This window comes from Urocitellus parryii, chromosome 4 (assembly GCF_045843805.1).
Source record: "Urocitellus parryii isolate mUroPar1 chromosome 4, mUroPar1.hap1, whole genome shotgun sequence".
Classification (NCBI taxonomy): Eukaryota; Metazoa; Chordata; class Mammalia; order Rodentia; family Sciuridae; genus Urocitellus; species Urocitellus parryii.
Genome location: NC_135534.1, coordinates 16,759,055 through 16,774,213, shown reverse-complemented (window position 1 = coordinate 16,774,213; position 15,159 = coordinate 16,759,055). Strand labels below are relative to the sequence as shown.

The window sequence follows — 15,159 nt, the reverse complement described above, 5'->3', positions numbered from 1 at the left end:
GTCCAATAAAACTGTGGAAGAAAGTGGATGCATAGCTACCCAAAGTCAAATTCATGTCTCTCTGAAAACATAGCTGTAAATAACAGATTTCTTCAGAAAAATTACCAGTTAAATTCATTGCCATACAGGAAAGTATATATAAAGCTTAATACAGTAGTCAATGAAATAATATAACATATTAATATAGACCTTTATTTTCAGAAAAATAACCTGCCAACATTTCTGTTTAATTATACACAAAATGGCTTTGATTAGTTATTAAAAATAATTTAAAAATACTAGAACTCCTTTTGAGATGAGGCTCTTGCCCTCTTGGTGCCTTCAAGTTGGCATAGATTCCTGGTCTCTAGGACAAATTTTGTAAGATATTTTCAAAGGGGAAAAAATTTCTGGAAGAAAATATACATTTCTTGTTTTGCTCTTAATTCAATAGACCTAAAATTTTAAACTGTTTAAAAAATGAATTCACTTTCTCTGATTTTTCCCCCTGATCTACAATTTCTCAGAGGATTGGTCATTAGTAGGAAAAGATAAAGATTAAATGAGGAAAACCTTAAAATTATTGGTTACTAGTTCAATAAAAACCTTGTAATAGAAAAAATACATGCTGATTTAGACTGAAATCAATGCAAAGCCTGTGAAACTAACTGCACTAATATGCTCAAGACATAAATATAAAATGTCCAGGGATTGTGAATACTTCATGAGCAACTAAAGTATGCTATATTGAAACATCACGTTGAATACTCCATTCTTTTATATTCAAAATATCATTAACATCGACCCAATTGCCAAAATCACCTCACAGAAATCTTCCTGATCTACTTCCCTCTCATTTTTTTTTCATTTATCAACCATATATTCCTTGTAAGATTTATGTTGAGTGTACCTTGTTTATGCTAGTGTTCCAATTTACTAAATCTGTCTTCTGTCGCCCTCTTCTCTCCTGGACTCAATCAACATTATCGCGGAAATCACATAACTGTCAATTAACTAAGTGTTTTTCTATTCCACTTCTGCTCTACCTCTTGCCTTTTAAAATCATTACTATTCATTGTCTTCATATCAGCAAAAGTCAATTTGTTTAAATTTAAAGCTGGTCCTATTAGTTACCTATCTTAAAATTTTCATATGGATCGCAATGCCCTTAAAATCTGAATAAGTACTGTGAGCTCTAAGTTCTGATTGTATTAACAACCCACTTCTGTATTAAAATACTCTCATACTCTCTTTCATTAAGTTTCCCATCTTCACCCCTCTCAAAAAGTAAAATAAGTTCTCTAAGTTATTTTCTATGCCAAAGCAGAATTCCACACATTAACTGTGGCGTAGAATCCTGGAATGTTCTTGCTGAACATGACATTGCTTTACAGAATAGGTCATTGCTTCTGATTCTCTAGGTCTTTGGATTTCAACTTCTAGTCTGTAAAGGCCTCCCCTGAATGACGAATGCTTTTTCTGATATTGTTGCCTAAGGTTTTTCATTGTTTTTTGTTTGTTTATTTGTTTGTATTTTCTGGGCTGGATATAAGACTCAGGGCCTCATGCATGCTAGGTAAGCACCCTACCTCTAAGCCACGTCCCCAGGACCTCCCAGGCTCATCTTAATGTATCTTTGTGCTCTTATTTAATTGACTCATTACACTTAATACACTGTAGAGTTACCTTGTTTTTATGTTTCTTTAACAATTTTTCTTCACTTCCCTGTAATTGTAATAGCAGGACCAGGAGGTGAAGAGCAAGTAATTTATCTGAGTCTTGAACATTGTCTGGTACAGAGTAGAAATTCAGACAATATTTGGTTAATAAATAAGTAAGAATATTACTCAAAGACACCTAGTGAAAGAGGAATAGTTGGTGTCAGAAACAAACTTAGATACTCAACAAGTCTAGGATGTACTTTGGTAATATTTTTCAAATTATTTTGTCTTATCACTTCATTTTTTTCAATGCCTAATAATTTTGTCTTTTTTTTCTTTTTTATTCTATGCTTCTTAGATGGAGAGAAAATGTCTACAGCTCTAGGCTTTTAAGTGCTTAGACATTTATCATAATATAGGCTTGACTCTCAAGAACTTAACTTCAAGTTTTTAGGTAAGAATACATGATAGAGTTATAGGTTTGCATGAATAAATTATTAATTATGACTAGATAGAGAATCTAATTAGCCTACATAAGAGCAGTTGATCATTCTTAAACAATTTGGAAAAAAATTTAACAATATTAAAATAGCATGTTATTCTCTCTAATATCAAATACAAAAAGATAAGAATGTTTATTGTAATCACAATAAATAAAACTGTCAAATTATTTAAAAAGAGACCAATTAAAGTAAATAAAAAGTAAGTAAAGTTAAGAACAAATATATTTTTGACTATAAAAAACAATATTGTAACATTTCATAAATAAAAATGATAATAAAGTGAAACATGATGGAAAGAATTGTACAAGCTTTTGAAATGAGAAAACAAAGAAAAGTAATGAAGGGAATGGTAGGAAGAAGTACCCAGTAAATCATCATATTAACAAGTTACAAAAATGAGACAATTTTCACCATTACAACTTTTTAAAAGTTGAAAATTGAAAGCAGTAATCTACAAAAGAATTCTTAGGTGGTAACTCCAAATGTTTTTTTCTAAGTTAATAAAATAGAATGTGTAAAGAGTAAATAGACTTAAATGGTTGAATATGCAGGTTAAGTTCAGCTAAAACAAATAATAGAAAAATAGAATACAGAAAATAGGGAAGGATTGGGCTAAGAGTCATCAATTCTAGACACACACACACACACACTCATACACATGTGCGCGCGCACACACACACACACACACACAAACACACACACACACATATGTCTCAGATCAAGAGATTGCAAATGAACATTGGTTATTTGGTCCTTACAATTCCTAAAGGTTTTATGATGATCATGCAAAAAACATAAATTAGAAGTCATGGCTTTCAACTTTTGCAAGTGAAAGACACTGATAATTCCATTACATTGTGAGGCAGTAAACCCTCAAAATGTTCTATAATGCTGGACTACCTCATATTTTGCCATATTTTTTCTCTACAAATGATTGAAAATTTTATCCATAGTTATGAAATTTTGAGTTTAACGACTAAGCAAGATTAATGCATAACTTAAGGAAATTTAACACAAGGAATTGACCTTGCCATATATTGACAGTCCTATAAAACAATTCCTTAAATGCATAATGACTTCTTTTTTACTTCTGCAAACAGACGAGTTTCCAGCAGACTCATGGCTCCTGGAAATGTCACCCAGGTCTCTGAGTTTGTTTTCATAGGAGTCTCAGATCTTCCAGAGCTGCAAATTCCTCTCTTCCTGGTATTCCTGCTCATCTATGGGCTGACAGTCATAGGGAACCTGGGCATCATCACCCTCATCAGTGTTGACTCTCGACTTCAAACCCCCATGTATTTTTTCCTCTGACATCTGGCTATTATAAATTTTAGCAACTCTACTGTCATTGCCCCTAAAATGCTGGTCAACTTCTTAGTAAGTAAGAAAACCACTTCATACTATGAATGTGCCACCCAACTGGGAGCATTCCTTGTTTTCATCGTAGCTGAGGTTTTCATACTAGCTGTTATGGCCTATGACCGCTATGTGGCCATTTGCAATCCCCTACTCTACATGGTGGTGGTATCTCGGCGGATTTGCAATCTGTTGGTTTCACTCACCTACCTCTATAGCTTTTCCACAGCTATTGTGGTTTCATCTTGTGTATTCTCTGTGTCTTATTGTGCTTCCAATATCATCAACCATTTTTACTGTGACAATGTCCCTCTGTTAGCCCTGTCCTGCTCTGATACTTACATTCCAGAAACTGTAGTCTTTATCTCAGCAGCTACAAATATCTTCTTCTCTATGACTGTAGTTCTAATTTCTTATTTCAACATTGTTTTGTCTATTCTAAGGATGCGTTCATCAGAGGGAAGGAAAAAAGCCTTTTCCACCTGTGCTTCACATATGATGGCAGTCACAGTTTTCTATGGGACTCTGCTGTTCATGTATTTGCAGCCTCGAACCAGCCATTTCCTGGATACTGATAAAATGGCATCTGTGTTTTACACCCTGGTGATCCCCATGCTGAACCCCATGATCTACAGCTTGAGAAACAAGGATGTGAAGGCTGCCTTAAGGAGATTCCTGACGAATCCCTGTGGTTCCCTTAAAGCTATGTATTTTTAAATCTACAGGTAAATGAAGAGATGGCTAAGATTGTGTGCTATACAAGATTAAAGTTTTTAAAAATTATTGTCTTATGACTAATTTGCAGTCTCCTTAGCATTCTTGGATTCTTGGAAAATTATGAATTAAAAAAAAAAAGAGAGAGAAAACTGAAATTATTTGGGGTTTTAAAGTTAACGCAACCTTTATCAAGTTTGCCCTGGAGGAGACAGGTAGCTAATTTTGAAGCAATGTTTTCAGCAGTAAACAAAGCTATCAGTTAAATAATTAAATAAACTTGAATGGAGCAAAAGGATAGTGTAGCAGAAATTAAAGCTGATATCTTTTTTTATTATTCAATTTTCCTTTGTGTTTTTCTCCAGGTATAATGTAGTATAGTAGATTTTTATATTTTGAAAATATATTAATTATGGATGAGTAAAATTCATGTTACAGATAAGTTACCCATTCTGACTCAGTCATCTTATTAAAAAGAAAACTATCTCTGTATTAATATTATCAACAGATGAATATTGTCACTGATTTTATATTCTGAATGATAAGCATTTTAAGATTGAAATTATAAATTTTAAATTAAGGGACAGTATAGTACTATTAATATGCTGGATTTGATTTGCAAGATAGTCAATTCTGTAAATATTATTCTTTCTCCTTATACTAAATGTGATATTTAGTGTAAGTTTCTAACAGTAAGTATTTTGTGTGAAAAATAAATTTACTGTTTTGTAATATTCTTAGACATTTAATTGTCTATCTTCATGAAAGTCACTTACAACTTTAGAGGAAATAATTCATTAGGTTTTATAAAAATATTGTCTTGTTTTCTGATTGTTCTTGGTTAGTTAGTTTACACCAGAATTTACTTTGCAAGTTTAAATGCATGGGGGTGGCCTAACTAGCTCTCTTTCTGAATTATCAAATCCAATTTGTTTATTTATTTATGTGGTAGGGGGGGATGTACCAGGGATTGAATTTAAGGGCACTCAAACACTGAACCATATCCACAGCCTTATTTTTGTATTTTGTATTTTTGTATTTTATTTAAAGACAGAGTCTCACTGAGTTTCTTAGCACCTCATTTTTGCTGAGGCTGGCTTTGAACTCGTGATCCTCCTGCCACTTGAGCTGCTGGGATTATAGGCACTAGGCTCAAATCAAGATTATAAGATAAAGGCTACACGTCCTTATTTTAATAAGTTTGATGGGGTATTCTTACAAATACTCTTAGGAATTAATAATTCTATATTAACTTTCTGTGCACATGTTCACTTATGAGTGGGCTTCAGTGTTGAAGAATGCTAATATAGACATTAAATATTCAGTCATGATGATTTTGATATAAGGAAGGAATTGTTATATAACAAAAAATTTGGACTGAGGGACATTCAAAGATTGTGATTAGTATAACTTTTTTGTTGCTTAGTTATTTGAAGTTTGTATGTTCAAGTGTACCTCTGGGATTCTCACATTCTATTTCCATTGATTTATTTCCTTTTTGTGGATCACAATTTTCTTTCCTTGAATATTTACAGTTTTCAGAGAAACACTTTATCTAATATTATGTGGAACTCTGAATTCTGTTTCTCCCACTTTATCAGATTTGTTGCTCTTATTTTAGTTTGTGGGTTTGTCTGCAGGCTCAGTACTCAGATATTTTGCTTGGACATCTTGCAATTATAAAAGCTTACACTCTTTGCTTATAGTAGCTGGTCTACAAATCTGTTATGAATCTCCACTACATTTATCAGTGTTTTCCAGATCTATTGATTACCCCAACTAGTGCTATTATCTCACACTATAATATCCATCTTTCCAAAAATAACCCTGAAGTAACTTTTGTTTTACAAACACCTCTATAAATGAGTTTTTAAATGCTATACTCAAAGCAATTCAATCCACATCTAAAAGAAAAGTTGCAGGTTTTCATGGTCTATCTCACGCTTATCTTATCTTATTTTAATTTATCCAACAAAAATCCAAGTGTGGACATACATACCAAATGTATTAGTAATTGATAAACTTTGAAAGCAACCAATGTCTTTCATCAGGTAATTTAACAAATGTTATGCATCCATAGAAGGAATTACTATTCATCAAGAAAAGTCAGTAAACTATTAAATAACAAGAAGAAATAGAAAACATTCATTGTTTATTACTAGGTGCAGGAAGTGGGCCTGAAAGACTACATCATTCCATTCCTAAGACATTACTTGAAAGGAAAACTCTGGAAATGGTCAACTGATCACTGGTTTGCAGAGGCTTGTGTGGGAAGGAAGAGTTTAGTAAGAGAAGCATAAGGGGGTGTTTTTCTGTAGTAAAACAATTCATCCCAGCACTGTAATGATGGGTACATGACACTATGTCTTTTTCTAATATTTCCAGAGCTTTACAGGACAAAGAGAAAAATCTGAATGAATGCTGATTTAGAAATAAACAATTTAAGAGATCAAAGGACATTGGAAAAGAGTACAGAATGTGACAAAAACATTCCACTGTATTAAAAATATGTAGAATGATTTTTTGAAAGTGGGTAGGAAGAAATGTGCTGACTTATTAAACACAGGAAAGATTAGAGATGTGATGTGAAAATCAAGAAGCACTTTGGCAATAAAGCTGTTTCTCATAAGAATGGAGTTTAAAAATTCTAACACCATTATATATGGATAAACTAGAAGTGATCAATTAAGTATATGGTTGGCAGGCACATTTCACAGTATTAGAGAAGGAGATTGGATTTTCAGGGAGAGGAATCTAGAATGTTCTGGTTTGTAATGTATTGGTGTTGGAGACAAAATTGATACTGAGAGATAGGGCCAATATACTTCTGGGCCTTAACCCATGGTCTGACAGCTATTAAAGGCTACAGTGAAAATTGCTAGAATCATAACCTGTTAGTTGCCCTGATCTGTGCTCTCTTCCATTTCTACCCATGTGCTCTCTTAACCACTATAGGGACTCATTCTTTTCACAAGACAGGGATGTTTATGCAGAATGAGGCAGCAATATGTAAAAATAACCTTTAGTTCCAGGATAGCCAACTGACCATGCCTTCCTTGAGTTAAAGGATCCTCACAGGAAAAGAAAACAGACCTTGGAAATGTACCTGAAGTCAATTAACATTCCTAAAACTTAGCACCTCTTGCAAACAGCCCTTTTACACCAATAAAATTTCTCTCCCTTTTTTGGGGGGAGCCAGCCAGGCACTTTGGTCAGTGCTGTATCTCCCTTCTCTTAAGAGAAGCCCTAATAAAATAAATAAATAAATAGATAGATAGATAGGATAGATAGATAAATAAATAAATAAAACCTTGCCTGTATGTTCTCTTGACTGACTTGCTTCTGTTTCTACTATCACAAGTCAAAATTCCTGAGTCCTGCATTGTGATGAGTAGTGACATTACAATCATTGGGAGACCAGTTTCTGAGATTTGGGTCCCTGATGACTTCATGGCTGTTGTATGCTTGATCCCTGGGAAAGCGTCAGTGCAAAGGTGCAGAATGCCTGGTTGCTATGGTAATGCCCTTCCTAGGGAGGCTCTATGCTAGAGTCCTATCAGCCTCAACTTTGCTCTCAGGCACACAACTCTTGAGAATGAAGGAATTCTCTTGCTAAGACAAAACACAATGTTTTGCCAGCTCTGCTGCTCCTGAACCTGCCTGCATAATACTAACTTTAAACAATGGACTTTCATGAGAGCTACACAATGCTCTTAATATTGCACATTGCAATTGTACAATATAACTGAGGAATAAACTACATAATGTTGCTAACTCTGTAACTTTCATGAATATAAAGAGTAATGCTTGCAAATTATCTATTAATGAGAAATATATAATAAATATTGCTGGTGTAATTCTTTAGAACTACTTTTCCATCAGAGAGCAGTGTTCCACCCATCCCAGCTGTTAGTTTCACAATATGAGAACATGAGTCAATTTTTTTTTCCAATCTCTCATTGCCCCTCATGGGAACTTGCTAGTTTGGCTGCTCTGGTTATGGCACAGCATTGTTTGGCAACTTTGCCAGGAAACTGTAAGGAACTCAGGTGAGACCTGCTAGGATGGGGACACCCTGATGTGATTCCTGTCCACCATGTTTACCTAATGTAGATGCTCTGGGGTTACACATTGAAATCATTGTAGATATGTTTATACAAACAAGCACTCATAGCTCTGTTAGCTGACACACTCTAGAATCTGGTATTCACCCCAATAGCAACAAACACACCAGGAACACAGATGATGTTTTCTAATAACATTTTTTTCTGTAAAAAGAACCAGACGTTCTTTGAAAAAATGACCAAGAGGGAGAGAAGTTTACATGATGATTCCCAGAGAATGTTGCATTATCAGAGAGTCATGAATTAAATAAATAAAATAAAATCTACCATACAGATAGAAGGAAGTGATATCATAATTATAAAAACAAAATAGGGAAACAGGCAAATGTCCTATGCAGAAAAAAATGTAGGAATTTATGTAGATCCTCTGCATTCAAGGAGATGAACAATAACTCCCTCCTACTCCTTAGATGTGAGTAGCACATACTGACTTTTTCCAAAAAGTGCAGTAGGGAAAGGAGCAGAGAGTTCCTTTGGAGTAATGAAATCTGACAAACATCACTATTACAGAGCTGGGGACGTCCAAGAAGTTGAGGCACCCTGAAGACCCATCCTTCAAACCCCAGTTCTTGCAAATGAGTTAGAAAGATTTCAGATATGTAGATCAGAGTAATAGGTATGAGTTTATTGAAAGGATAGGAAAAGGGAAAGGGGACACTCTCAATGGAGAGCATAGGTCCTTTCAGAGAAGAGAGGGAAAATGTCCCTCTCTTGCACTCCAGTTTTACTGGGGGTCTCAGAGAACTTTCCAAAGATTCCTGTCCAGGTCCTCCTCTGGAATTTTGACTGACAGAAAGATGATGTCAGACTTAATAACATTTGGTCACCAAGATCTGGAACTGGGTGTGCTGGCTGGAACTGGGTGTGCTGCCTGCCACTGGGATGCCACTACTTTTAGCCACTTTTTCCAATGCAGACAGGAATTATATTTATCTGTGATAATTAATATGCATACACAAATCTGTATTTGCCTCTATTTTCCTATCTACCTACCCAGAGAACTTCCTATGTAGATGAACTTGTGTAAATAGTGGTAGCACTGACTAATCCACCTTTCCAGGGTTCATGGAGTTCCCCACAGATTATTTTCATTTTTTTTTTACAATAGAAATCCTGCTTCTCTTATCTATAACATCTTCACTTATGTGGTCAAGTTGATATAAAATACTATTCCAGCCAGTGCTCACATCAAAATAACAAAAACCCAGCCTGGTATGGTTGTGCTGCCTGTAATCCCAGTGGCTCAGGAGGCTAAGACCAGAGGATCCTGATTTCAAAGCCAGCCTCAGCAACTTAGTGAGATCCTGCTGCTGAAGATGTGGTTCAGTGTAGTTAGGCATCCCTGAATTCAATGCCTGGTACAAAAAAAAAAAAAAAAAAAAAAAAAAAAAAACTATAATCCATCGCAATGTACCATCTTGAAAGAGGGTAATAAGTTCTTCTATAGTCCCACCCAGTTTAGTAATTTTCTGGGTTTAATTCTCCAGGTTATATCTGGAAATTTTGCATGGCTAATAAAATCTTTCTCACTAAAACTGCTCCTTGATTATGACTGAATCCCCATGAAAAAAATTCAGGTATAAATGTATATATTAAGTTTATGGCCACTTATTATCTGAAGAATCACCCAGAATCTCTAATTTAACAAAGCTTTGCCAGCAAATTGAGAATCTTGACATTAAAAAGAAATTTTAATTTTAGATGGCAAAATTTTAGACCTAGATATCTCATATTTCTTCAATATACAATTGTATTTCTTACGATTTTAGTAAGATATATTTTATCTGTAATAATTTTCCTTGGGGAAAAGTACTGATAGTCATTTTGTAGGCCTGATCTCTAATATATAATTTATTAAATTAACATGATGTTTATTTCACTGACAAACTTGGGGTTCTAGGAATTGCACATTTATTAGTGGTATTATAATTTTCTTTGATTACAGAGACATAACTAAGTGATTTAACATAATTACCTTGTTTAAATAGACACTCCATAAAACTCTCACATAATAATCCTCCCTGACATCTCAGAAGGGAATGTGAGATAAATAATAGTGTCCCAGGGGAACTTTCTCAGAAGATGTATGATAAAAAAATACACCTTATTTCAAACTCTTTAGAGGTTTAAAATGAGGATTAAAACAAACAAATAGATAATGTTCAGAAACTCAATCTACACTAGCCACAGTGGAAAACAAGTATTGAGACTACTAAGGTTCTCCTTCAGAGGAGAGCTCCCTGGACTTCCTGAACAGATTCCAGGGGAACTATGTGGTCCTGCAGGGTCCTGGCTTCAGGACATTAGTAGCCCCATCTTCCAGTTCTGCCATCCCATGCCACAGATGTAAGAACAAGTGTTTCTCCTGGATGATTTTTTGTTCGATTCCTCATCACAGGAGTTGAATTTGTACTGCCTTCGCTGAAATACCACACAATGCTTTCCAAGATGTCTAATGATTTTACCATTTCAATGAAAAATAGATTGGTGTTTTACTGTTTCAAAACTAAAACTTTGTCTGGAAAAGCAAAGAACTGGAAGCTAAAACCGTAGAGATTTCATAGGAAATGAAATTTGTTACTTTTTGAGAAGCAAGTAACATAGTGCCATATATGTGATTATACTGAAGGAGTGATTATTGATGTTTTGCTCTAAATACAATCATAACAATGACAATCATCAGATTCATCTACACATGGATAGTCTTCTAATTTCTAGGAATGAAATTTTTCATAGGTCCATTAAATACCAAGCCATTGAGGGAATGCTGGTCTTTGATATATTTCTTTTTTTCCATGAATGACAAAATTACAGAGTATTTAATTCAAGAAAATGGCTAGAGGCTACATTGACATATTGCTCTCATTCAAAAATTCTCTGAGCTGGGCTTGGGTCTGTGTGGAGAACAAGTGCTCCTGGCAGAGGGAGTAGCAGGTTCACCAACCCTGAGAGTAGAACAGGGTCACACTGGTTCAGGTTCTTCCAGTACCGCAGTGTGGCCAGAGTGTGGAGGTCCTGGCAGAGAGTATAAGGATTGATTCTGCAGTGGCAAACAGTTATTTTAAACAATGAAACAAAGTACTGTCTTTCTAGTCTTGACTCATTACAAAGCAGCTGAGTGATCCTGGGCATGTCATTACAATTCAGTCAGTTCCTTATAAGTAATTCTACTGGGAACCAACACAAGGGTCAGCAATGCTGATCCCTCTTCCAAACAGGCAAACAGGGAATTGATCAAACCCATTTGGTCCTTCCTTTCACTGGGGTATCTTTTTGGAAACTATAGATGAGAACAGATGACACTTGGCATAAAAAGTCATTATTAATAATTATTTTCTACTAATTAGAAAGTTAATCACAGACTTTTCTTCTAAACATTGCAATGCATGGGCTGACGTTGTAGCTGAGTACTAGAGTGCTTGCTTAGCATGTGTGATGCTCTAGGTTCAATCGTAAGCACTACGTAAAGATAAATAAATAAAATAAAGATCTAAAAACATTTCAATATATGGAAAAGAAATATGAAGCACCCCAGAGAAATTTTGTTTTATCGGTTAAACTAAACTGCAACAAATTCTATGGTTGATGCTGGATATTTTCCTCTGTGTTTTATTATAGGATTATTGATGAATTGCTCTATCTTAAGAAACAGCAGCTATCTCAGATGCTTCCATAAGCAAGGAGACCCATAGTTTCTCAGAATCTTTTTATTTCTCTGAAATTTAGAAAACCTAATTAATATTGAATGAATAGATCCACTTAAAAGTAAAAATTAATAGGGTTATATGGTGTGCTTTGGTAAACATCCACTCAAAGTTAATACTTAAAATGTTAAGTACAAATATATCAATCCAGTTTAACTACTAGAAAAAAAAATCTTTAATTCACTATGGTTGTTTACCAGGACAGCCAATCTGTGTCCACTGTGAATGGTTTTATTATATTTTATTCCAAAACACAGTGTTTTATAAGCTTTATGATGAGATATAAGAGTGAGGAAATACATATTGCAGTATGGGACTAACCCATGAGTTCAGAGCTACAAGCTAAGCACATGCCCAGAGATTTACCAAATGTTTTGTTCAGACAGTGTTGAGGATGGGTCCTTTAAGAAATTGGACACGTTTTTCATAGAAAGCTATTTTCAAGATTTTGTAAAAGATAGTTTCTATATGCCTTTCAAAGCCAAACTTGAAGAATGACACTAATAATTTAACACAGCAAAAATATTTTTAAATGCTACACTAAATGCAGAGTTATTAACAGTTAAAATCAGGGATTCACATTAATAAAAGTCCCAATGGAACAGGTATTCTAATATTTTTGATAACATTGTTTTTCTTTTTCTCTGGAGTAAGATCCTTTGAGACAAACACTAACAAAACCATGCAGCCTGACTCTATATGGACCCATTATGAGGACACAAAGAAGCACATTCTACCTGAGTAGGTTGAAAGAATATATTCGACTTTGAAAGAAAAGGTAAGCACTACTTTTCAAATTGAATGCATTTCATGCACAAATTTCACAGCTTTGTGTTTTAAAAGTGAAAAAGAAAATTGAGGAAGAGATGAGAAAAACAAAGGAAGTTTGAACAGAGCTTTTTTTTTTTTTCCCTTCTGGTCTAGTTAATGTGCTTTTCTTGGCTCTTTCATCAGACTCCATGTTCCTTCTGGATGTTAATAGTTCTCACTATGCATTATTGAAGATGAGCACATGAATTAAAATTTCCTCCTAAGGAAGCAGTACATGGACATCATCAAGGGAAATGTGAAGCCCAGAATATCTACTCTTTTGATCTTAGAGCAGCCTGGAAGCCACTTTGGGCACCATGTACATGCAATTCAGTTTCTGCTCAGTGAAAATGGTGTGATGTGTTGTAGATTAGAGTGCAGATTCAAAACTTTGCTTTTCACTACTAGTACATCGTACATAAAAATTTGAAGATGCTAACAAAAATAATTTTGATCACGTAGACATAGAATAGATTACAGTAACACAAAAGAATATGTCTGTGCATTCTAGGGAGTGAGAATTCTTCTGGACATATTTACTAGCTCTATGCCTGCTTGGAACAAGTGTTTATTTGTGTAACTTGTGATCAAAAATGTTAGAGTTTGATAGTTATTGCTCTACAGAAGTTTCTTGGTTTCAGCATCAATATAAAGAAAAAATTTATTTTCATTTTGTCCCCCTTTTCTCTTTTTTTAGTTTTTTATTTTTAATGTTTTTGTTTATTTTATTATTTCTGCTTAAAATTGAACTTAATTTTTTATTTAACATGACAACTAGAGATTTGAAACTTATGGGTTCCTAGGTCCTTATTTCCTAAAATTTCCATGTTGCTATAACTAGACATTAAATGTGTATTACGAGTTCAAGAAGAAGCACAATTAGTTTAAGGTAAAATCAAGGTTAAATTAGTATTTCTGGAAAGTTATTACTTGCTCAATAAACATTGATTAAAAAAATAAAACTAAAATTACTTAAAATGTGTTATTGACAAAGAAACAATAGCTGTAAGTAAACAAGGCTGTAAGTATATTCTGAAGAACTGTGAGGAACACTCAGATTTTATTTTATTTGTGAATTTATTATTATTTATTATTTATTATTATAAAGTAATTGCTCAGTATAAAGAGAAAATTATGAGTTTTTCTAAGAAACTTCTTTATTTTTTGGAAAGAAAGAAAAAGGAAAGGAGAGAAGAAAACAATAGGGAAATTATAATATTTCACATTATTTGGATATCCAATAATTTAATTATGGAAATTAGCTAAAATGATTAAGAATAAATGTAGAAAACTATTTAAATTCAAATATAGTAGGAAAACAAAAAATATGCAAGATGTAATTCAAACCTATGTTTTCTTAACAAAAGAGAAAACCTGGAAAGAGTCACAATCTAACTTATAAATTAACTTACAGAAAAAATTCTAAATCTTTTGGAAAACAAATATAAGTTTTGTCCTAGTTTACAATATATTATAAACTTATATGAGGAATAATTCTCTTTTTTCATTCCTTTACCTCATGTTTTAGAAATGTTGGTAGTATATTATGTAAATAAATATTTAGAAATAATTTAGGTTTCTAATACTAGAATAAATAGGATATTTATGTAGAGAGCAAACTGATGAAAAATGTGCACTCCAGACTACAAAACATGGATTTGAAACCCAACTATACTTAAAATGGTTGTCTGATGTTCTTGCTATTTTATTCACCTCTGTGTCATTTGTAAAATGGGCATGAGTACATTTACATTAAGTTTAGTGAGATTAAACAAAGTCTATTATATACCATGCTGTGTTTTCCAAGAAGTTATCTATTTTCAATATTTGAATTAGTAACATTAAACAATTTTACAAAATGACTGCCTATGTTTCAAGTACAATTAATATAAAATAGAAAAATGCAAAACCATGTCTCTGTCAACACTGGGACAATGAGCAGATTTGTTCACACAGGCAAAATAACAAATCTGTCAGAGATGCAACTTTCAGAGGATTCAGTTTATGCTGTAAATTTAAAATCTGTTCAATGAAACAATAGCAATTTAACAAGTCAGGCTGTACATTTAAATAACTTGAGGAATAAAATAAAGTCACTTCACAGCACTTATCTTTGAAGAAACAATGAATTTAAGGAAAACAAATATTTCTTTCCCACAAATATCTCTTTCAGCTTCCCATTGTATTTCCAGAATCTCCAAATGCTGGCAATCCCTAATACTGGGAGTAAAACAAACACACAAAAACCTCTTTACAAGATATCAAAGTATAAAAACACCATTTACTATAAATACACAATTCGGATTTA

At 33.6% G+C, this 15,159-nt stretch overlaps 1 protein-coding gene across 1 annotated transcript; it reads left to right on the top strand.

Moving 5' to 3' along the window:
* The first annotated feature begins 3,262 nt into the window (after positions 1–3,262).
* On the top strand, positions 3,263–4,216 carry LOC144254201 (olfactory receptor 8J1-like). The gene is given in 1 exon segment (XM_077797220.1): positions 3,263–4,216. A coding segment is annotated over 1 exon segment (954 nt).
* Positions 4,217–15,159: the final 10,943 nt, after the last annotated feature.